Here is a 24,349-nt window from a genome sequence, read left to right as displayed (position 1 = left end):
CTGCATCTTCATTAGCATGTGGTGTTGTAATAGTTTATTTTTAGCCAAAGCCAGAGACCCAGTTTAGGGCAAAAACTGCTGGCAAGTCTTCCAAATTTAACATATTTTGTTATTTCTAACATTACAAGGGATTAAATGTATATATATTTGGCATATATATATGCCAACACACATATATATGTTACGTATATCCATATATATTAACATCAGCTTACTTTTGTTTAAACTCTACAACTTAAGAGCTGTGCACATTAGACAAATTACTTAACATCTCTGGACCTCAATTTCCTGATATGTAAAAACTAACCCTTCCAAGTAAAGAATTATATTAAAGTAATAATGTGTATATAGAGCACAGGAAAGGGGCTTTCCTGGTGGCTCAGTTGGTACAGAATTCATCTGCAATGCAGGAGATGCGGTTTGATCCCTGGATCGGGAAGGACCCTGGATGAGGGTATGGCAACCCATTCCAGTGCTCCTGCCTGGAGAATCCCTTAAACAGAGGAACAGAATCAGACCCTTTACCGGCCTTCCAGAGGTACTGAGTTCAAATGAAAGAGTTTCCTTGATGGCTCAGATGGTAAAGAATCCACCTGCAATGTGGGAGACCTGGGTTCGATCCCTGGGTTGGGAAGAGAGTTCAAATGAAAGAAATACATAAAAGCAATCTGTAACATGTTGACGTGGCTAGTGGAGGAAGGCAAGTTATAGAAAAAAAAGTCCAGGGCACCAAAGGGTCTCATTCATTCTGCCATCAGATGTCAAGGTAGAAAAATGGCAGGAACCACAATGACTTCGGAGTCCAGGACAGTGATGCCCCAGAGAAGAGGGTGCAAGAAGACCAGAGCACAAATTTCCTTTGCATTTGTTTTCATACAAACAATCAGAAATGAGTTCACCAACAAGCCTCACTTGGTCCTCATCAACAGTTGCCCAAGGCACCCAGGGATGGGGGAGATCTCAAAGGCAAAGGGGCTAAAAGTGCCCCCACTGTAATAGAGAAGAACAAATCTGACTCCATATTGGATCTACTTCTTTTACTTTAACATTGGTATCCTATTGCTTTTGCCTACAAGTTAATAACTAAAAGAATGTTACCTATAGCCAAAAGATACTTAAGGCTCTGATCTTTAAAAGTATAACACTTTCCCCCTCATATAGAGATAAGAAGTTGCAGAACAGAGAATAACATTTGCCTTGTTGAAGGTTGATAGGAACATTGTGACCAGACCTAGGACAGTTGAAGAACAAAGGATTCCAGCACCGAGAAGTTCACAACAGCCAGCCAAACACCCCTTCCCTTTTAGTTAAAGAAGCCTGAATTCGAAAGAGACGCGTGTACCCCAATGTTCATCGCAGCACTGTTTACAATAGCCAGGACATGGAAGCAACCTAGATGTCCATCAGCAGATGAATGGATAAGGAAGCTGTGGTACATATACACAATGGAATATTACTCAGCCATTAAAAAAAATACATTTGAACCGGTTCTACTGAGATGGATGAAACTGGAGCCCATTATACAGAGTGAAGTAAGCCAGAAAGAAAAACAACAATACAGTATACTAATGCATATATATGGAATCTGAAAGATGGTAACGATAACCCTATATGCGGGACAGAATGAGAGACACAGATGCATGGAACAATTTTATGGACTCTGAGGGAGAAGGTGAGGGTGGGACGTTCTGGGAGAATGGCATTGAGACATGTGTATTGTCATATGTGAAACAGAGCACCATTCCATGTTCGATGCATGTGACAAGGGCTCGGGGCCGGGGCAGTGGGATGATCCAGAGGGATGGGAGGGGGAGGGAGGTGGGTGGGGGGTTCGGGAAGGGGAACACATGTAAACCCATGGCTGATTCTTGTCAATGTATGGCAAAAACTATTACAATATTGTAAAGTAATTAGCCCCCAAGTAAAATAAATAAATTTATAAAAAAAAAAAAAAAAAAAAAAAAGAAGCCTGAATTCTAACTCAGGTAAGATGGCTCTTTGGGACACTAGTCCCGCATTCTGTCCACTAACGTACCAAATAAAGTCATTATTCTTTACCCCAATAACTCATCTCTCAATTTATTGTTCTGTCCCATGAACAATATTGGACTCAGTAACATCACCACAAGCTCACATGGACTAAGATAGGTTATGGTTTATCTGACTCAGCTGGATAGAAGCAGATTATATAATCCAGTTTTAACCAAACTAAACTTCAACAAAGGGCTTTAAAAGATTCCTACAAGGAATCTGAGATTGAAGATAATTTGAAGTACATAGGCATAAAACATCAAGGAGAAAATGAGAGAATTGATACTGTTCTTTCTCTATGTTAAGCACTTCAGTCCTAAAGCTACAAAACAAGGCAAGCACAGACAACATGAATCCAACAGTAAATCACCAAGACTATTTAAAATGTGGATTTTCAACCACAGCTGTAAGGTTCAATCTCACCTTAAAATATTTAAACCTATTGTTTACTTTATCTTGCTCTTTTTTAGTTCAGCTTTTTTAAGAGAAGACTGTGCTCAGTTTTGTCCGACTCTTTTTCGACCCTGTGGACTGTAGCCTGCTATAGGCTCCTCTGTCCATGGGATTTCCCAGGCAAGAATACTGGAGTGGGTTGCCATTTCCTTCTCCAGGGGATCTTGCCAACCCAGAAGTCAAACCCGCATCTCCTGTGTCTCCTACATTGGCAAGCTGATTCTTTACCGCTGAGCCACGTGGGGAACCCTTAGCTTTTGTATGGGTTTATAATGTACATATGATGTCAGTAAAGTAGTACAGATACATGATTTGCCAATAAATACAATTTACATGTTTTACTCTTGGGGTGCACAACTAAAACAGTCAGGAGACCATTGAGTTAGGGTATCTGACTTCTTCAAGGGGTCATTTCCCCCAGTTTAGACAGCAGCAGACTACCACACGTGGCCAAGATGGCATTAAGGTAGATCTCCTCTGCTAGTTTGGTGGGTTGCTCTCACTAAGACCACCTCCCTATACCTTTCTACAGCCTCTAAAGACAGACGAAAGTCTTTACCTTCACCCTGTCAACCTTGAGGTCTGGAAGCCAGTGCAGACTCCTCACACAAATCTCTGTGAAGTCCATGGGCTGTCAACACTCCCACATTCCATGACTTTCAGGAAGGTACTTGGCATGCCACTCTTTAATGTTGTATGGCTTTACCTAGTGTTTATTAAGCACATACTGTATGCCAGACCCTCAATTAAGAGCCTCACGTAATCATCTCACCACAAGTTCATCATGACATTGTGATAGACTCTACAGTTATTATCCACCTTGTACAGATGGGGTAACTGAAGCTAATAATGGTTCAGTAATTTTCTCAAGATCACATGCTGACAGCTGCTCTAGTCAATATGCAATTTTGTGCCTCCAGGGACTTACCTGGTAGTCCAGTGGTTAAGACTCTGAGCTTCAAACGCAAGGAGCATGGGTTCAATCCCTGGTGGGGAATCTAAGATCTCACATGCTGGGGGGTGTGGCCAAAAAGTTTTTTAAAAAAAGGTTCTGCCTCCGACTCCAGAGACTTGCTCTTAATCTCTATATTATGCTACCTTACATGCATAATAATAGCTTTTATTTGTATGTATTATTAATCATATTTCTTTACAACATACTCAAACTTAGTTTCTAAAACTTATCTCATTTCAAATGTGACTTTGCTTCATCCTGGGATCAAATATTTACTGGAGTACTTCACTGACCTTGTAATAAACCAAATAAACTAGAATTATATTTATAGGAGCTATTTTTATAAACAGATTTTGAAAATTTTATCTTATCAATCCTTGAAAAAAGACTACTCTAAATAACATGAAGCAGGGTATAAACAATCATACAATAAAATGAATCTGGCTTCCTATTTGCCCAGATGTATCTGAGATTATAAGTTAAACCCCTAGAATTCAAGGCAATGAGAAAAATTCAGGGTGTGATCTAGTTATTTCCACATATTCAGATAGTTCCTGCCTGTGTACATTAAGGATACTTGAGTTTTCTGATGTTCTCTTTTTGTGATTTTAAAAACACTACATTTACAAAGCACAGTCCACACCACGTGGACTCAAATGCTATTTTCTTAATGTAGCTATTTTATCCCTGATAAACCATCATATTTATCCTTATAAACACTTCATTAAACATCACTCTATCTGAAAAAATAAAAATTCAGCATTCAAAGAAAAAGCACTTCAACAGCCCCCATATAATTTATATTTGTAATAAAGCAAAAATAACCACTTGATTAGATTCTGTAATTTTATTGCTGACATCGTCTTGAACAGCAAAAGATACAGAGAACTTAACAATGCTTGGAAAAGCAGAAAGAGTTACTGGGAATGTAAGGAGGCAGTTTCTTGCTTTTTTTATCTCAGGTTAATAACAGTCTAAGGTGCCTGGTTTCTTCCTGAAAAACGTTTTTTTTTTTTTTCACCTTTTTCTCCACAAGTGGGAATTTATGGAAATCAGCTCATGGATATACTTTATTACTCCAGTTTAACACCAATTTGAGGGGGGGAAATGCTTTTTGACACCAGTTGCGACAAAAAATGCATTTATTTAGGAAAAAAAAACAGTGGTATAGTGAGTTAAAAAAAACAGTGGTATAGTGGTATAGTTAAAACAGTGGTATAGTGGTATTGGGTTATATTTTAACCCAATATTAAATATTAAAGTAGTGGGACTTCCCTTGGTGGTCCAGTAGTTAGGACTTCGCCTTCTAATACAGGGGTTGAGGGTTTGATCACTGGACAGGTAGCTAAGACCTCATAAGCCTCTTGGCCACAAAACCAAAACATAAAGCAGAAACAATTGTAACGAAATCAATAAAGACTTTAAAAATGGTCCACATTCAAAAAAAAAAAAAAATCAAGATAGCTAGAATTTTCTATACCAAGAATTTACCTCCATTCCTTGATGGGGGCTTCTTCACTCAGTGAAAAATCTATCTTAGAAATCACTGATTTGAAAAACCAAAAACAAAATCCAACCTATTTGGTTATGTGGATGCAATTTATGCCTTTTCTGTTTATAGAGAAAGCTAGACCTTGCCAAAGGAAACTTCTTTTTCAGATTTTATGTTTCTGCATTCCTCCTGTCTTGTCTTTTGCATCCCTCTTTAAGCCATCACTTCATAACTGTCATGAGAAAAAAGCACTCACTCATTTTCTCTGATTTTACATCTTCATAGAATTTTTTTTTAGGTAGACCACAGCCATCTTACAGGAAAACTCCATTTCTGGTGGGGTCTGCAAAGGGTAGAATCTGAATGTCCAGTGCGCTGTTTGTCACCCAGCACAAGGAGGGACTCCTGTTACCTACAAAGGTATTAGGAAAGTGCTCCCAGCTGAAAGTATTTATCCAATTCCAATTGTTGTTTGGAACTCTAAAATACGAAGGGTAGTACTGTTCCAGGAGCTACTGTTTAAAACAATGCAATGCCTGTTTAGAGGCAAAAAGGCAGTACTTGAAAGTCTGAGTTGGTTTAAAAAATAATAACTATGCATCCAAAAAAGAATTCTTAAAGAAACATTTATATGCCAGGCACATGTTTTTTATTTTAATAACATTAGCTAAACTAAATAAATATGTAGAGTCTAATAATTATTCTCTATATTTTTATATTATTCTATTTTAGCGAGTTTGCAAAGAAGCTAATGAATAACAATGAAAGAAAAATATGTATCTGTCAGGACAAAGTTGCTTGTGGTTTGTAGGCAATGCAAAATGTTTTGTTGAAAAAAGTGCTGTGTTAAAAAGTCATTGAAAACTGCTCTGATTAAAAAAGAAGTGAATGCAAATCCCTATAGGATAATGGCAGATAAAAAAGTAATCATGTTCCCTGTACAATTATGTTCGCTGGCATTTATATAAGCATAATAATGCTTTCAGGGTATTTCCATAGTTGTTCACTTAATGTGGGATTAACATCAAAATCTTTATAATTATCTGAGATCACGAATTTGAAAGTGGAGTGGCAAAATATGTTAATGGTTAAAAGACGCTAGCAGTTTTAATACCAAACAGATTAACACACATGAAAGTAATATAATTTGTGCACTGAATAATATGTCAGACCAATTCTTCTGGTGAAGGAAGAATTCTTATGAAATGGTACTCTTTCTAGCTACTGCTTTGTGTTTCTTCTAGAAATACTAAAGCAATCTCAGATAGAAAAGTGCATGAGATATGCACGTGGGTGTGCATAACTCATGGACTTGAAACATTATTCTGTGACTTTGCATCCCACAATTTCATGAAACCTTCATTTCTGAAGTTTCCTTTCAATAAAATCGAGAACCAAAACGTGACAATAGGAAATTAATTCTGAAGAAGTAAGGTGTGATTATAAACAACAACAACAAAAAAATTAGAGCATAAAAGAGATTGTTAATTGGCAAGAATAGCTATGAATTTCTTTTATAACCACTAGCAAATAAACGTAGATTCCTATGCATTTTTAAATAATAAAGAAGCATATTTTAACATGCACCTCAGAGTTTCATAAAACTATTTCTCAGCCTCAACTTTCTCACCCAGACAGGGGTAGGAAATGGGTAGTCATTTAGAAAGTAATATGAAGCTACGGATTAATTGCCTGGCATGCCCATCTTTCTAGAATCTCGGTGAAAATGGACCTCACAACCCAGACCTAATTATATTATAATCCCTGTTGCACTCAGCTACACGGGTTAGGATGGGATGTGAAACCTTGGAAACTATTCTGAACGTGACAAACGCAGGTACCTCCCCCCCCAACACGGAGAATGTGTATTAAAAGCCGGTATCTGTGTAACTTCAGCTGCGCCTGAATTGGGGGCAGGGGGCGGGGGTGGGGGGTGGTCCAGGAGTTAAATCATGTGGTTTCCACTTATGCAGAGAGAATCCATAAAAAAGAGATTTATTATCATATTTTCCTTTGGAAATGTAGTATTTGTTTTTGACTTTAAAAGTGCTCCTCGGTATAAAACAGGGTAAATATTACAATTTTGTGAAACAGCAGCCAAGATTTAATTGTCTGTGAAATATCAGGCTTAGGACCTGATTCGAGTTAACTACTGTTCTGCTCAGACTAGCTCGGCTGGCCCGCTGTGGCCCAAGGCGCAGGTTGAAGAAGGGGTGGGCGGCCCCACGCCCCCGGGAGCACCGCCAAAGGCCTAGGAGCCTCATCCTCCGGCAGTCGAGCTAAAGTGACTTTGCGCACAAAATCAAATCAGAATAAGCCGCCAAGGAAAACGGGACCGAGCAAACTAGCGAGAGAGAGGGAAATCCGGTAACCGCCTAGAAGTGCAGGAGGAAAACGGGATGGGATGCAAGAAAGTGGAACGGAAGCGGGGAGAAAGGACGCTGGGCAAGTGGACACACTGGACTCCACGTGTGCGCTGTCCGGCGCGTTAACACCGCGTGCGCCCCAGCCGCTCCACCGGGAAGGAGAAGCCCTAGAGCTCGGCCCTGCAGCCCCGGCCCGGCCCTGCAGCCCCGGCCCCCTCCCCGCCTCCTCCTCGCACTGCGCCGGCTCCGCCGGTCCTTCCTCCGCCGCCCGGTGCCGAGAGAAAGCGGGCGGCGGCCGATTTGCCCCGGTGGCACCGTAGCCAAAAGCCTGTCCGTAATTGCAAAGCAAACAAGGCTGAAATATTGGGTCGGTCTCAATCGTGACAAGATCTACGCTTTTGCCGCCAATTTGTTTGTGCAGCTCTATTTAAAGGCCCTTGATTGAGGAAATGTTGAAAATAGCGGGGAGGGTTCCCTAATGAGACCTCGGGAAGAAAGAGCTGGGGCGGGGTGGGGGGCGGGAGGGCGCGGGCGGGGGAGGGGCGCCTTTAACCCCTTCCTGCCCGCTTCAGGCAAAAGCCCTGGAGCCCAGAGAGGGTAGGAGGGGGAGCAGGGATCCGTCTGTTCCCGCCCCGCGCGGCGACCTCCCCGGCGGCCGCGGCCTGAACTCCACCCGTGCCCGCATCTCCCTCCTCCTCCCCAGCCCCCGAGGGCCCGCGGCGCCCTCCGACAAAACCCCCGACTGGGGGTCCCGGCGGCTGAAAGGGAAGGCTAGACACTCAAGAGGCGGGAAGAGAAAACACACACACACATTTATTGCGCGTAGAAAAAGCCCGTGTGTTCAGCGTCCAGCCCCGTGCGTGCCTTGGTCTCATTCAACTCCGAGAGCATCCTCGCAGCCAGCTTCTTTACCCCATTGCTCAGATGGGGACACCAAGACATAGAGAAAACCAGTCCTCGGGGAGTCTGCGCCCGCCCGGCCAGGCTCTGGCTGGGCAGCTCAGGAGGTGGAGGGCCCAGGGGAGGCCAGGCCAGGCTGGTCCCCTTCTGCTCCATCCCACGCCGGCGTCGCGGAGCCCTTGGATGCGCTGTCCATCCAAGCAGCTTTCTCCCCGCTTCTCCCGGGGACTTGGTGATGAGGTCGGTTCCCTGCGAGACGATGTGCGCCTCCGGCACTAGGTCTGGTCGCTTTCAAAACAAAGAAAATTGCAATCCGATTGCCATTAGGATACGCGAAATTCATCCTTGACACAAGCTGTTTAAGCACCCGCTGGATTCAGTGGCTTGATTGGGTTCTCAGGGAACTCACAGTCACAGAAGGAGAAAGCTTTGTGACCGGAGAGCTACCAGAGAGAAGATGGGGGTAGGGGTGGGCACCAGAACAGAGTTCAGAAGAAGGGAGACCTGATTTGCTAGAGCAGAAAGGAGGGAAGCCAAACCTGGACAGACTTCCTGGAGGAGGTGGCATTTATGCTGGCTCTAGAAGAAACTAGGAAGTGTGGATTCTTTAACATGGGAGAGAGATAAGTTGTTTGCCAGCTCTGCTGGCAACTCAAGGGGTGCCAGACCCACAGCTGGGGACAATGTGGGGGTCACCACCTGTTGATCCCCGGCTGCCCCTCTAACTTAGAGAATGTGACTTGATCAAGTCCTTAGCCAAAGTTTCAGTCTCTCTAAGGATTGAAAATCTAGGGCTTGCAGGCAACACCAGAGGCAAGACTTTGACCCTTCAGGAGGCCTGGACTTGGGCCAGCAGGGCCTGTTAGGGGCAGGCCCAGCAGGAACATGGCACTGGGGCACTCTCCCCAGGGCTATTAGAGCCACACATTCCTAGCTTTTCCCGAGGGATCTGGTCAGAGATGTACCTTGGCGCATTGGAAGTTTGTCTTTCTGGAGTCCCGGGCAGAGGTGGACTAGGAAAATGGAGACCCCGAGGGGCAGGGAGAACTGGTTTCAGTGGTACTTCTCCCAGAATGATCTGCGCTTTCTGTCAGCAAAACAAAAAAGCATCAGTCACAAGCGTCCAGTGGAGCTGCTCAGTGTGTTCTGAATGGAATTCTGCTTTTTCTGCATGCAACCAATTCCTTCGTTTGAAGTTGGATGCTTTGCAAAGCAGAATGCAATTCCATTTTTTCGTTCCTCGAGGTTTTGGTCTGTGTTGACTTAAGTGGGCACTCACACAAGTATTAAAAAGAAAAGCGTTCTCTTCTGGAAAATGGAACAAAGTCGCATCTCGCCAGTCACATGGCAGATGTATAATCTGTAACAACAAATTCGCCTCCTTGTGCTGCGCATTTCCAGCAAGCACCCTGCCTTCTCTGTTTATGTTATAACTTTTCTGCCTGCAATTATTTTTATTTTAATTTTCTGTCACTTTAACAGAAACCAGAGCCTTTTCCTTTAATGTTTTGTACACAACATGTTCATTTGGATAAGATGTTCTTTTCTATCCTCTTTTAGCTTGCCTTTCCTAGTGTGGCGTTCTGTATCAGGAGTTTCTAATATTTCTCCTTCTCTCTTTCTTTTTTTAAAAGAACTTGTCCCTGTCTTGCTTTATTTGTTTGTGTGAAATTTAGTTTGAAAGGAGATCAGAGAGAGCAGGAGGGGTTTGTAATAGGAGAATGACCGAATGACCCAAAGGCTGATTATCTGTCATTAACTGGAGACTCGGTGTACCCAAATTACCAGGGAGACCTCAGTCTGCTGGATCCAAAAAGGCAAGCATGGAATGCAGAGCTGAACAGGCTCGTGGCATTGCAAGTGAAGACACTCTGCCCACACATTTTCTTAAGGAGGCTTCCTTCAAACCACAGCTCAGCTTCAGTGGACAAGTGTTTTAGATTCTGACATGTTGTACACTGGTATTTAAAAAAAAAAAAAGAAAGAAAGAAAAACACCCTGCTGAAAGACTACCTTCAACATTTTCTATCGCTAACTTTTTCTGCGTCATTTCATTAGGAGCAAAATTGCAGTTAATTGTCTAAGCTCCAGAGAATATTGAGAAATCAAGCCAAGCTGCTTTTGATCTGCTAAACCCAAACCTTGTAAAAATCGAGGTTTGCCATTAATATTGACGATAAAACGGTTTCTTTTTGTTAACCTGAAACTCAGCCATCGTGGTGAGCCCTCGCCTAGAAGCAAAGGCCCTGGAAGAAACTAGCAAGGGTTTAGAAGAAACTGCCAGAAATCTCTCTACGAACTTGCAAAGGAGGCTTCAGAACAGGACTTCCTAGGAATGCGAGCCACACTGCAGTTAGCACTGGGGCTGCTAACAGATCCTTCAGTCACATAAGTGGTTTGTCCAAAGCCCCGCATGTTAAGCTGCCATTTGCTTTCAAATTTTATTCTGAACCCCAGACTGTCTGGCAGACTAGTTGAACTCTATTCTTTACCGTTCCCTTCCAGCATGTATGCAAAATTACAATTACTTCCTCTTCTGAATGTCGACAGCTTTCCTCCCGGCTTGGAAGAATATATTGCTTGTATGTGTAGGTGATGTGATTGAAACAAGAAAGTGAATGAGCAGTTAACATAAATCCTGTGTGGTGTATTTTCTTACGCCACTTTTGCTCTCACCTCCATCTCTATTTAACTACAGACTAGCAAAGATCAGATTTGTTGTACTTCTTTGGATCACCGTAATTTCATTAATAACACTTCCCACTTACACATCACGCAGCCTGGAAGGAGGCCCCTTCAAGTGCGTCATCTTTTGTTCCCTTCAGTCTGAGTAAGGAATTTAGCTTTACAGACAAACGTGGGCAAATGTGGGTACCCAGCAAAGGACTGAGTTCCCCCAATCAATAAAGACCCTCCAGAGCAGCCGCACTCTTGCCAGTTCATATGAAGATCTAGTCAGAGATTATTTGGAAAAGATGCAATTCCCACTGTCTATAATAGTGGACATTCAGACGTTTCCTGTACAGTGTCCACCCTAAGTATTGTACACAATGTTAGATGTCCATTATACATCAATTAAAAACATTTTTCTTAAAGACTCTGACTTAAGGATGAAACAGTATCTTACTCTTCATCACTTTCAGCTTCTGTGACACCAAAAAACCTTAGAAATCCAAGCATTGCTGGCAAATAAATTAGTAAGGAGGGAAAGAGAGAAGGGGAAGGAGGTAAAGAGGAAAAGGGAGGGAGAGAGGAAAGAGAGAGAGAAGGGCTAAATGGGGGGGGATTTACAAACACCCAACAAGTTCCAATTTTCTCCACTGACTTAACTGTTTCCTAATCAACGAGGAGCCATGAGCCCCACTACAGTCGGCACTGCAGCTACATCAGCCCCTCCTGCCCAGTCTCCACAGCTCTGCTCTCTGCTCTGATGGGAAAGAGGAGGGTTGAGGGCCCCCTCACCAGATACCCCACCCCACCCCAAAACTCAACAAGAAAACGCTCAGAAGAAATGAGACCTCAAAAGAGCCAAGGGCAGCCGTTCCTGCCCTTCGTTTCTGAAACAGACATGAGTCTGAGCATACTTGATTCCACTTCGGAAATGTGTACTAGGAGCACCACCACGATTCTGGGCCCACTGTCACTTGCCAAAAGGTAAACAAGAAGGTGGGGACTACAAACCCTCCCTGTTAGAGGGGGACTCTTGCCCACCACTTGGACAATACGCCTTGCTCTAGACTGTCCTAGCGGTTCTGGGGCTAAGTGGCTAGTATGCACCATGACTCAACCACACCCTTGGAGGGACAGAAATGCAAAGCAGTCAGGGTGTCAGAAGAAGCACCATGCTTGGACAGGTGAGGCTGGGGTGACACCTTCAAGAATACATTGTTTTTTCTCCCACCTTCTGGGTTGGATGTTCTTTCTGGGATTCTTGGCATGTTCTGGGGTTCCCCTCCCATAAGAGCATTATAGAGATTAACAGGAATGCCCAGAGTCACTTCTACTACGTCGGTTAGGAAAAAAAGGTAAAACGAGACTTGAAAAACGCTGAGGGGAATTGAGCCATAATTCCCGTAAACATAAAATGTGTGTTTATGGCCCTCCGGCCTGGTTCTTTTCAGGTCCAGTTTATTTTGAGTTCTCATGAGCAAAACACAAGATACAAACTGCCCTTGCCTTTGAAATAATAAATACCTCGAAAAGATCTGTATTTTCCCTTAAAACAGACTGAAGTTTTTAAGAAAGTATTTAGTTTAAAGCAGACTGATTTTTAAAGTAACATCTCACAAGCCCAGAATGTTTGCCAGGGCATGAGTGCCTCCCCCCACCCCTGTGCCCTTGGACCCTTTTCCAGGCAAGGGGGTGGGAGTGAGGGGAAAAGGGACAAGAAACACAGGCCCAAAATAAATGTTGGACCCCAGTTCTGTCTGCTTAGCTGAAGAAGGCAGTTGTGCTGTGCAGCATAGTGGGTATATCATCAGTTACAAGGATCTCAAACATTCCCCCCAAACCAAGGCTGTCCCCCGAACCCATGAATTAATTGGTCTCCCCACCTGGGAAAGACTGGCTGCAGCTCAGCTCAGGGCCTCAGAGGAGGGGAAGTGGCTAGCCAACCTCACCTTTGCAGGATTCTTCCTGCAGGCAACCCAGGCAGCTGCTTGGGGCCCCTGGAGTATGTGTGCCCTTTCCCAGAGCAGAACACCAGAGGCCACCGTAGAACACCCCAGGATGGGGTCTGGACCATGAAACCAGGAACTTCTGCCTCCTGTCTTTTCCCGCTTCCCCGTCCATCACCACCACTACCGTCACCTCCATCACTAGTGCCTCAGAAGGCACAAGGCATCTAAACTGGGGGCACACCTGACATGGCATCTGCTTTACAGCGTTCCACGGCAGCAGATTAATCTAGCAGCCCACTAGAGAGGCAGCAAAAAGTCCCAAAGAGAGACGAAGAGAAAAAAGTGGACTCGGTTGGTTGTACATCCAGAGTGGAACTCAGCCACTTTGGGACCTAGAGTTCTACCACTTGTCTCCTGCTTCCGGGGCCATAAGCCTCTGCATTTTGGCTTTCTGAGATTCATGAAGTCCTGGACCCTTGGATCACATTAATTAACTGATAATGACACTGTCAGTGTGGACCGAGGTTCAGATTAGCATCTTTTATGACTTTTTTTTTCTGTCCCATGTTATCCATCTCTTTTATCACTTGCCAGGCTCTTTGGGACCATGAGGGGTTTGTCCATTTTCTGTTTGTTTGTTTCGATTAAAAGAGCACAAGAAAGGCTGGAAGTGGCAAGTCCAGATGCCTTTGCCATGGAGGCCACTCATCCCTGGTAGGCACCGAATCTCAATCCCCAGCTCAGCCCTCTGCCTGGCCTCTTCCGCCTCCTCTCAATTTCCCAAACTCCCTCTGGCCGGAAAGCCTGTGTTTTTTATCTGGGTGCAATCATCTTACTTTTGTCTATCTGCTCTCAAGGCCTCGATGTGTTTTTATAAACAGACTTCTTTATTTCAATGTATCAAATGTCAGAGAATTGAACTACCAGTATTTACACACTCAGGGTTTACCTTTCTGGTGAAAATGCAGACCGAACTCTGACCACACTACCCATATTCTTTCCTTGAAGAACAAGGTCTTTAAAAGACTCTCCTTGTGCTCCAAACTGCAGACCTGCCTAAGGTGGAGGTTCGAAGCTCTAGGCCTCTAGGCGGCTTTTTGTTCTGAGCCCAAAGGGCCCAGCATATCTGGTTTCAGCTACTCTGCACCCTTATTCTCATCTTCAAGACCTCTGCTGGGGGCATCCCAGGAAACTGACCCTTTGCTGAAGGGACAGGATGGGCCCTCATGATGACTCTCAGCCAGCTTTCTACGACCCCCTCTGGGTTTCTTTCCTTCTCCTACAGCCTGCCCACCTAAAATCTAAAACATGTTTGTCAAAGCTGTGCCCAGGGCTCTGGGGTTAGTGGCTGGCAGCCACCCCAGTCCAGGGCAGCAGGGGAGTTGGGTACCCCCAAACCCTGCCCTCTATTCATGCAGACCTGGCCTTCCATCCTCAAGCCTGTACCCAGCAAAAAGTGGGCAGCAAGCAAGCAAAGGACTGTCCTCACCGAGTCCTTGGAATGGTACTCTGCAGCCTGGGGCCTCACTCTGCCTGCCTCCCTGGGACGAAGCCCAAGGTGGGGTGCTTGGTCTCCCCGGGCAGATCCTGGCAAGGCCCAGCAGCAAGTCCCAGGCCGCAGCGGCCAGTGCTGGCGCAGGCACATCCCGCGTGGGCTCCCTCTAATTTATGGCCCTTGGGCTCCTGTTGACACTCTTTTCCACACCGACCCTTCGGGCGGAATCTTCAGCTCCACATCAGCCTCGGCCAAAGCTGCCAGACAACCCCCGGGGATCATTTCAGCTCCTGCCACCGGCCACCCCAACCCCCAACCTCTTCTCAAAAGGCTCAAGCCACTCAGGCGCCGCGGTCCCGGTGCCCTGCGGCCCGGTGACTTACAAGTGGAGATCCATTTTCCGTTCTAATGTGTTCAAGATCACCAAGGCCAGCAGTCTAAACATCCACGAGCCGTCCTCCCGGCCTGCCTCTTAAACTGGTGTTTAATGGTTCCCCTCCGATAACTAAACCTGCTTTCCACACATGCCCGCTTTTATGGGAGAGGTAGGAATGCGGAGATGTATTTATATGTTTGTTCATAAAAACTGAAAAATAAGCTCTGAACACGCTGTAAAAAATATTCAGTTACTTACCAGACAGGCTAGTTAAACCTGGGGAACACCGATACCGGCCACACAACAAATTCGGGGAATCGAGGTGCCCTGCGCTTTGAAACCGCCCAAGGTCTGCGCTAGGGCTGGCGTCCCTGCAGAACATCCAAATAAGAGTATTTACAATCTTGACCGTTGGTCCCGGGGTCTTCACCACGATTTCCAAAAGTAGCCACTATAACACAAGCTCCCCAAGAGGGCCCTGGCCTGTGTAACGAGGTGGGTGAGTCCAGCGACGCAGAGACGCGCGTTTCCAGTCTGTGCCCAGGTCAAAGCCGCAGCCTTGCCCTGCGCCCCGCGCCCGCCTCGGCCGGTCCGAGACGCGCCTCCAGGGGGTGGGGGGCGTTGGGAGGAGGGCCGCCGCCCGCCGCCTCTCTCCCGCCCAGCACAGAACTGCGCCTGCTGGTCTGCTCTTGCCTCGGTTACCTACAAAACACTTTGAAAAGCAATATCTGCTTCCTTTTTTTTAACCAGAAAAGAAAGTGGAGAAATACCGTACCTGGTTTAAGATTCTTCAGTATTTGAGGCCTGGGGGGAAAATATTTTAATAGTGAAGCATCTGTTAAACACTTGCATTAATCTCCGGCTGATAAAAAGTTTTTTTAACCCTGCTCCCCCCCCCCCGTTTTAATTATCTTCTGGTTATGAAGGGGCAGCCAATCCTGGACGAGGACCTCGGCAATTAGCAACAAGAACATCAAAAAGTTTTATTGCGGAGAGCGCGAGGCGCCGCCCCCGCCGTCCCAGGATTGGCGTGAGGAGCCTCTGACGACATATATTAACCCGAGCGGCCCTAAAGATGTAGCTGTACATGGAGATCTTACTGGGAAAATCCGCTTCCTCCCCTCACGGCATCCACTTCGAAGAACCACCACCACCGCCGCCGCCGCCCGGGAGCTCCCACGGCCGCCGCGCAGAGCACTCCGCGCCGCAGCCGCCGCCTTCGCGCTCCAGGGGGCCTGCAGGGCCCAGATCCTTCCCCGGAAAGGAGAGGATCTGAGAAAATGGATGCACTGAAACCGCTCTGAAAACCTTCCGAGGGAGTCCGAGAGGAGCGCGGAACACGTTATTCGCAGCTAAAATCACGTTCAAGGACCAAAACAACAACCAAAAATTTCATTAAAACAATAAGCGCACAAGAATCCAGATCAGGCTTGTGGGGGGGAGGGGAAGGGGCGGGAAGAGGAGGGTCGCATGGAGGTAGCTTCACAGTGAGCAGTCGACCCCGCCGCCTCCCTGCAGAGCCCGGCCGGCTCCTCCAGCCGCGGCTTTGGACTCGCCCCGGGACTGCGAGTAGCCGCGGCGCCGGGCACGCGGCCGGGGCGCGGAGCCCGGCGACTCCACCGAGCAGTCCCGCGGGAGCCGGGGCACCTTTGCATGAGCTCGAGAGGACTGTGCCTGCCCGCAGCCGCCCGGGAAGCAGGAGCCTGCGCGCGGGCCGTGGAGCAAGGCGGGAGCCGGCGGCGGCGGCGGCGGCCAGGGGCGCACGGTGCCGGGACCAGCTCGCCGAGCCCTATGGGGAGCCGGCGGCCGCGGCGCTGCTGAGGCGGGCCCGGCGGGCCAGGCGGGGGGACGGGGCCCGGGCTGCAGCAGCCCCCTCTGCGGCTGCCGGGCCGGCCCGGGCGCCCGGGGGCTGGGGGGTGGGGGGTGGGGGAGGCCGCGGAGCGCCGAAGCGGGGGCCCGGGCGGAGGGCGCGGCAGGGCTGCGCGCACGCTGGGGCGCGTGGAGGGGCGCGGAGGGCGAGATGAGTCTGGTGGGGGGCTTCCCCCACCACCCAGTGGTGCATCATGAGGGCTATCCGTTCGCCGCCGCCGCCGCCGCTGCTGCAGCCGCGGCCGCCAGCCGCTGCAGCCACGAGGAGAACCCCTACTTCCACGGCTGGCTTATCGGCCACCCCGAGATGTCGCCCCCCGATTACAGCATGGCCCTGTCCTACAGCCCCGAGTACGCCAGCGGCGCCGCCAGCCTGGACCACTCCCATTACGGGGGGGTGCCGCCGGGCGCTGGGCCCCCAGGCCTGGGGGGGCCGCGCCCGGTGAAGCGCCGGGGCACCGCCAACCGCAAGGAGCGGCGTAGGACTCAGAGCATCAACAGCGCCTTCGCAGAGCTGCGTGAGTGCATCCCCAACGTGCCCGCCGACACCAAGCTCTCCAAGATCAAGACTCTGCGCCTGGCCACCAGCTACATCGCCTACCTCATGGACCTGCTGGCCAAGGACGACCAGAACGGCGAGGCGGAGGCCTTCAAGGCTGAGATCAAGAAGACAGATGTGAAAGAAGAGAAGAGGAAGAAGGAGCTGGTCAGTACCAGGCGGCAGAGGGCAGTGGGGTGCGGGAGATCAGGGTCTCTTTCCAGTTGGGCTGAGCAATGGCCCGCCGCGTTCTCTGGCAGCGCCTTGAGCCAAGTTGCTTGCACCAGGTTGCGGTAAGGTTTCCCGTAGAAGCAGAGAGGCCGGGGGAGGGTGTCAGCACGCGGAGGAGGTTAAGAGGGATGTTTTGCGCTGGTGATCTTCTTCTCCGGTTATCGCCGCGCCCCCAGGCACTTAGGGCGGGCCTGGCGGACTCTAGCTTAATATCTCGATCGTACTGGCCTGGACCCCTCTTTTCTCGTCCTTTCGAGCCTTCATTCGGCCTCCAGTCGGCTCTTGCTTTCAGATGTTTCTAAAATAAGTTGCTCAGAAGCACTTGATTCCAGTTATTTCACTACTGGTTGCGTTTCCCCTTCTTGAGAACAAGACAGCCACTGATTCTAAGAGTTTTTGCGGTGGTTCTGATTATTATGCCGGGAAGACATGAAGATGAACATAAGATAAGCACTTCAAAATTCAGCTCAGTTTCTCTCTGGCAGTGATGTTAAAATGTGACTTCCCAGATGAGTATTCTTCCTGGTTATTTCTGGTTTTGTTTGCATGCGCCTTTACATTTTAAGACGAATAGTAAATATTATCATAGTCATTGTCATTGTTCTGAACAGTAACACGAAGTTATAACCGAATATTAGTTTTCTCAAGTTCCTAACCAGGTGGCCATAGGGTGGTGGAATTTAGAGCAGTGCTACTGCCATGAAGAGCCTAGAAAATAATTACATTTGTCGAGGTTTTCTTCCTTGGGGCCTTTGGCGCTTTAGTTGCTGCAAAATCGAGGGATCTCCTGTAGCCTGGGATTTCAGAGGCCTTGGAGGAGGCCGAGGAGGCCTTGGGCGGACAGGCCCAAGCCGAGGCCGAGGCACCTCTCCCCATCTGCCTTAGAGCGCTGGTCTGGGACTGCGATTGAAAACAGGGAAACCAGACTGAGCGCCGACCCCCGATTGCGCCCCTACATCTGGAGTTAGAGAGAAGGCCCCCAGTTCCTCCATAAACGACTTGAAAATGGGTGGTTGTTTATAAACTCGCCGACCTGGGAGTTGAGTGCTGCCGCTGCATGTCGGCCTGGGCGGTAACTAGGGCAAGCGCCAGCCTTCCTAGCTCTTCTGCAGGGGCTGGGACTTGAGGCCACCCCACCCGCGATCCCTGGCTGGCTCTCTCACTGTCTTCTCTGGCCGGGAAAGCGCGGGGGTTGCGTGGGACCGGATCTCCTCCCTGATTTTCTCTTTCTACTTTTCTCCCCCTCACCTCACCTCTTCTCTGTCCAGAACGAAATCTTGAAAAGCACAGTAAGCAGCAACGACAAGAAAACCAAAGGCCGGACGGGCTGGCCGCAGCACGTCTGGGCCCTGGAGCTCAAGCAGTGAGGAAGAGGAGGAGGAGGAGAAGGAGGAAGAGAAGGAGAGCTCCAGCAGGGCCCAGGAGCTGGATGCAGACCCAGGACTCCAGGCAAGCTCTGCGTGCTCGGCTCTGAGGACTTCCTGCATTTGGATCATCCGGTTTATTTATGTGCAATGTGCCTCCCTCTGTTTGCCCCCCTTGGAGGCATCCGCTCCCCACCTTCCCCTCCAAAAAAAAAAAAAAAGTGGATATTTGAAGAAAAGCATTCCGTATTTTAATATGAAGAGGACACTCCTTCGTGGTAAGGGATCCCGTCGTCGTCTTGTAGAGTCTCTGTTTGTGAATGTTTCCTCCTGCTGTGTAGACACCAGCGATGCTCCCTCTCCACTTACCTAAACCCTTCCAGATAAAGACAGCGGGACACTAGTGTGTATGTGAAGTGTATCTTTAATACTTGGCCTTTGGATATAAATATTCCTGGGGATTATAAAGTTTTATTTCAAAGCAGAAAACGGGCAGCTAACATGTCCGTTGGGCTTTCCTGGTGGCTCAGCAGTAAAGAATCCGCCTGCCAATGTAGGAGATGCGGGTTTGAACTCCGGGTGGGAAAGATCCCCTGGAGAAGGACATGGCAATCCACTCCAGTATTCTTGCCTGGAAAATCCCATGGACAGAGGAGCCTGGCGGGCTACAGTCCATGGGGTCGCAAAAGAGTAGGACATGACTTAGCAACTAAACCACCACCACCATCATGTATGTTGGGGGTTAGTGTCTAGCGCCACAGTTCCATCTGATGTGGTTCCCACTTTGAAGATGTTTCCAACAGCTCCTTGTTTTGTGCACTTCCGTCCTCTAAAATTAAGTGGAATTAATATTGAAGGTGTAAACGTTGTAAGTATTCAATAAACCACTGTGTGTTTTTTTTTTACAAAACCCCTATCTTTTAATGGTTGATACCTCAAGAGAGTTTTGAAAAACAAAACTGTTATATTTGTTTTCATTATATTTAAAATATTCAGAAGTAAACTAAATTATCGTGATTGCCTCTAACTTTGTTTGATACAGTCAGTGGTTCCGATCAGTCATCAACGTGAGCAACCCTGAAGGCAGGGCCGGCAAGGAAGCCCTTTAAAAACAGATGTCCTTGGTGAAAGTCCTGCCAAAGGGCCTGGGCTCCATGAGTCCTGCCTCCTTCCTTCTGTCTCTGCCTCCAGGAGAGCACCGAGTAGTCTGTAGAAGGTGCTCCAAAGGTGGAAAGTTGTCCTGGTTGAAATCAACCTGAAATCAACCAGACGCCATGTGGTGGGGGCTTCGGGTTTTGTTGGAGGAGCCATTTTCGGTGGAGGAGATTTGGGGAGGAACCTAGCCCTTATTGCAGTCGTAGGAGCTAGTCTAGGGTTTTTAATTCAAAATATAGGGCTTTCATCCAAGTAAAGGGGAAAAAAGACCAGGAGAAAGGAAAAGAGGAGGTTTTTGCTGGTCGTCTCGATAGGGGGTAGGTGGAGGGGAAAAGAATCCTCTGAGCCGCCCAGGGGAGGGGGAGGGCCCTCGGAAAAAGTCCGTGATTAGGTAACAAGGAATTCTACGTCAAGTAAGAAATCGCGAACCCGACTGAGGATTTAAAGGGGGGTGAAGCGGGAGCTAGATTTACAAGGAGTTATAGGGAACTCAATATTAACCGCGCGGTGTCTGTAGTCCTCCCGGCCGCAGGCCAGTCCGGCCCAGGGCTCCCTCCCCCGCTGCCAGCCACCGAGGCTGATCCCGCGGCCGGAGGTTCGGGCCCGGGGAGTCTAAGCACATCCCAGGAGGAAGTCTCCAGGCCTCCTTCGCCCGCGGGCTTGGCCGGAGCGAAATCTCTGCTCCAGGAGCCGGCGGAGTTCGAGTGCCGCCAAGGTCTCGGCAGGCTGGGGAAGGGGAGCGGAGGAGGAGGGATTGCGGGTACGCGGGCGGGGGAGAGAAGAAAGGCAAAACGTATTAAAAAGCGGTTTCTTTCATAAGACGCCGCGCGTTCAAATCTGTTGTGAGGGCGGCTTGCCAGAGGGTTTCCACCTTGGAACCCATCCTCGGAGTGGGATGGGTTCGCACCCCGGCTCCGGGCACGGACTCTCCCCCTCCATCTCAGGGGTCCCACTCCGGCCAGCGCCGCCTCTGAGCCCCTCCCGGGCCACCGGCGAGTTCGCTAGAGCTAGGCTGGAGGCGTTCGAGCGGCGCTGCGGGGTTCTCCTGCGGGCGGCGGACGACGTGAGGGCGCGGGGTTAGAACAACTCGGCCAAAGCGATCTGAACTTTCTCCCCTCGGGTCAGCGGGCGCTGGGCCGACGCGGTGGGCGCGGGGCTGTGTTTACAGACACTTGCCTTTGTTTATAGCGCTGGAGGGCGGAGGGAGGCGCGCCCTGATTTTCTATTACTCTTGGGATTCCTGTCCGTTTGACCGAGTGGTTCCCTCCCTCTCCTGCCGCCCTTTGCGTCTTTACGCTAATCCGTTCAAGAGAAAAGAACCTACCGGTAGAGGGAAGGAGTTTTTACCAAGGGAGTGGAACGCATGGTGGTGGAGGACGTGAGGTTTCAAAACAGGAGTTATCTTCAAGTGCCTGTGTGCCCGTGTGGGCCTGGGCTGGCTGGTCTTCCTTGCCATCTGGGCCTTAACGCATTTCTAGGGAGTTTAACACTTTCCCTAGTCTGTTAAAAGCCAGCAGAAGGGAATCAGAACACCCTGGCAGCACCGTCACTACGAGGCCGCTGGCAGCTGCACGTGCGTTTAAACCCGCGCTCCAGAAAAGCGTCTTTTGTCTGGCCTGGGCCCCTGTGCTGCCCGCCTGCCCTCCTGCCCGCCCGCCGCGCCGCTTCCTAGGGCCCCGCAGCTCCAGTGCTTGGCACCTCCAGCATTTGGACCTTCCAACTCACCGGCAACCCCAACGGGCCAGACATCCAGGAGACCCGATACCCAGGGGGGTGCCGAACCCCCTAACCTGACGCTTCAACTCGCAAGACACCCCACATGTCGTCCCACGTTGTCAAGTCCCAGGGCACAAAGTGGTGGGGTAGGCAGGCGTTTCTTCTACTCTTCCATGCTTTTCTCTTCTACACATTTCTTTCCTTTTTAACTCCCTTTCTCCTTTGCTTCAAAAAAAAAAAATTTTCCCCCCCAAGCTCCTGCCTGTGGGACTAGCTGAAAGGCCTCTGTTTTAATTGCTTGGATAATGTGGTTGCTGCCATTTTGTTAAAAGCAATCACTCCTGCAGCGAAATCACAAGCTCTCTAGACAGGCCGGAGCCGACAAAAATGCAGGATTTGACGTTAAAAGCTAAATGGGAAGCTGGGGCGGCGGAAGGTAAATTGATGGTGGATCTGGTTGTCAGGGCCGGGCCCCAGACCGCCGCGCAGGCCGAGTGCCTGATAACCCTGGAGGGCTACGGGGCGAGGGCTCGCCGCCGCGCGCGCGCGCGCGCGCGCGCGCCCAATAGACCCATTCTCAACTTCTTGGGAAGTAATTTGGGAAACTCGACAGAGGGGTACGTGACCACACACCCTGTTCCCAGCCGCAGTTTTCCAGAACTTTTCGCCAGGACAGGACACTTACTGTGGCTTTCAGAGTTTTTTTTCAGGTGGAAGTGCCAAGAAGATGACAGCAAGATCACTTGGGAGTTCTTCTTGCCTTCTGAATCCCAGGACCACGCTCTAGGGGGTCAGTAGGCGACTCCAGCCGCCCAGTCTGTTAGCCAATAGGTCTGGGCACGTGGGAAAGGTGAGCCTCTCACCTAAGCTGCCCTTCTCAGGGCTAGCAGGACCAGGAGGCCTGGTCGTCCCCTCCCTGAGGTGGGTGCAGCCGTGGCGCCAGGGACGGAGCCTCCAGGCCCCTTGGAAAACAAAATGTGCGTTTGAGTCGGGGCTGGAGGGCGGCTGGACTCCTGCCCCTTCACTTGGATCGCTGCTGGCCGCCATCCGGGACTGGCCGGCGTGGTTGAGGTCGCCAGAGGACGAGTGAGTTGTATGCACTCGGACTTCGCTGGAAAGGGAGCCGAGGGAGAGCGACAGCTAGATGCAAAGCCACATGGGTCGAAGGAGGCATGCGAGCTGCTTCCAAGAGACTAGTTTTGCAGAGAAAACCGGAGTGAGCTGCGAGGGCCCGAGGCGCGTGTGTGCAGGGGCAGTACACTAGGCACGGGGTACCACTCTAGCCGGCGCTGCGTTTGAGCCGTGGCTCTACAAAGCGCGGGAAACCGCTCAGCGTTTCCTGTCTTCAACAGCGCTCTCGGCTCCCGGCTTCCTCCTCCACTGCCGCGCGCACTCTCCCTGCGCGCGAGTCCCACCCACGCGCCTGTATCTGGACACTGGACTGGCGGTAGGTGACGAGCCGAGCGGCCCAGGAGAGGAGGCGCGGGGCCTGTGCCCCAGGGAGGGCTGCATCGGGATCCTGGGCGCTGCCTGTCTTGTCCGGATCTGTTGACCTGAGGAGACCCATTCGCTCGACCAGGCTTGACTCCTCGGGCCCATCCAGATCCTCGCGCGAGGAGGAGGCGCCGACAAGCGTCCTGGCCTGTGGAAGCCCGCGCACCGCTCTGGAGGAAAGACTCCGGAGCGGCCCCGAAGCCGGGGGCAGCCCGCTTCCCCGGAAGCACAGCCATGCTGTAGGATTTACGTCCACGGGGCGGAGGGAATGGGGGAACCAAGTGTTTAACTGTTTGGCCAGAGAGGGGCAGCTCTAGGAGAGGAAGACTGCGAGGGCGCGCACTGCCTGCAGCGTGTGTCCCAGGGCCAGGCTCAGCTCCCCAGCGGCGGCGGGTCGGCCGTCCAGGGGCGCGGGGCAGGAACTCCCAGGCGCACGGACGAGCGTCCTCTCCTGTCCCCTCTCACCCTGCCCAAGCCAGCCCCGGTGCAGGAGCGCGCCCCCGCCTCTCCACTGAACCGACTCCCCCGCTATACACACACGCACATTCCCTTCCAATTCTCCCAGCAGTTGGGCCGCTTTGATGATCAGATGGTAGAGGCCCTGATTACAAATTTATTCCCGGCCGCTCCGTCCGTCTTTATCTCCGCTATTAGGGCCATCTGGGAATGATTAGCACCGCGCCCGCGCCCAGCCGCGCTGCCTATCTCGCCGTGGCGCGGCCGGAGCCTGGCTGACGTCAGGGCAGACGGCTCGGAGCCATCCCAGCCAAGCTGGGTGTAATCGGCGGCCGCGTGGCCAAGTCGTCCCGGGCCAGGCCGGCAGCTGGAACGCGCCGCCCGTCTGTGCGCGGGGACTTTCTCAATATGTATTTTTAGTCCAGAAGACGTTCTTGTTTTCCTTTTTTTGAGATGAGGTGGGGCCGGTGAACGCTTCGGCGGGGCCCGTCTCCACTTTAAATTTTCCAACCCACTGCTTCTGGTGCTTCCGGCCCGGAAAAGTCTCCAACCTTTGGTCCTGACCCGACCGCGCGCTCCTCCGCTATCCCTGCGCCGGGGTGCTGCTCTCCTACACCAACAGCTGCGGCCCCTGCAGCAGTGCCCATGCAGGTTGGGCTGCCAGGAGAAGGTGGCTCTTAGGGGTCGGGAGGGGAGGGTCTCTAGGGTTGTCCTCCTGGTACTGGGACCCGTTTGACCCCTACACCCCTCGAGCTAAAATAGTTTCTGCCCATCTGGGCGGCCTGAGGGACGCTGATTATGGAACCGGACGTCTCTCCAGGCCTCCGTCTTTGCACCTG

At 50.0% G+C, this 24,349-nt stretch overlaps 1 protein-coding gene and 1 long non-coding RNA gene across 2 annotated transcripts; one reads left to right on the top strand and one right to left on the bottom strand.

The window, feature by feature from the left end:
- Positions 1-8,089: 8,089 nt before the first annotated feature.
- LOC145537966 (uncharacterized) lies at positions 8,090-16,039 on the bottom strand. The gene is made up of 5 exons (XR_014076537.1): positions 15,788-16,039; positions 15,463-15,491; positions 14,946-15,058; positions 9,163-9,284; positions 8,090-8,485 (listed from the first exon to the last, which is right to left on the bottom strand). It is a non-coding gene; the product is annotated as an uncharacterized LOC145537966 (long non-coding RNA).
- A 572-nt stretch (positions 16,040-16,611) lies between these two features.
- HAND2 (heart and neural crest derivatives expressed 2) lies at positions 16,612-19,716 on the top strand. The gene is made up of 2 exons (XM_081569025.1): positions 16,612-17,262; positions 18,594-19,716. The coding sequence occupies exons 1-2, from the start codon at positions 16,708-16,710 to the stop codon at positions 18,690-18,692; spliced, it is 654 nt and encodes a 217-aa protein (XP_081425151.1). The 5' UTR covers positions 16,612-16,707; the 3' UTR covers positions 18,693-19,716.
- The last annotated feature ends 4,633 nt before the right edge of the window (positions 19,717-24,349 follow it).

The sequence above is a fragment of the Giraffa tippelskirchi genome, chromosome 1 (assembly GCF_054371585.1).
Source record: "Giraffa tippelskirchi isolate mGirTip1 chromosome 1, T2T-mGirTip1v1.2.pri, whole genome shotgun sequence".
Taxonomy (NCBI): Eukaryota; Metazoa; Chordata; class Mammalia; order Artiodactyla; family Giraffidae; genus Giraffa; species Giraffa tippelskirchi.
The sequence above is the reverse complement of the archived record's forward strand: the minus strand, read 5'-3'. Positions and strand labels throughout refer to the sequence as shown.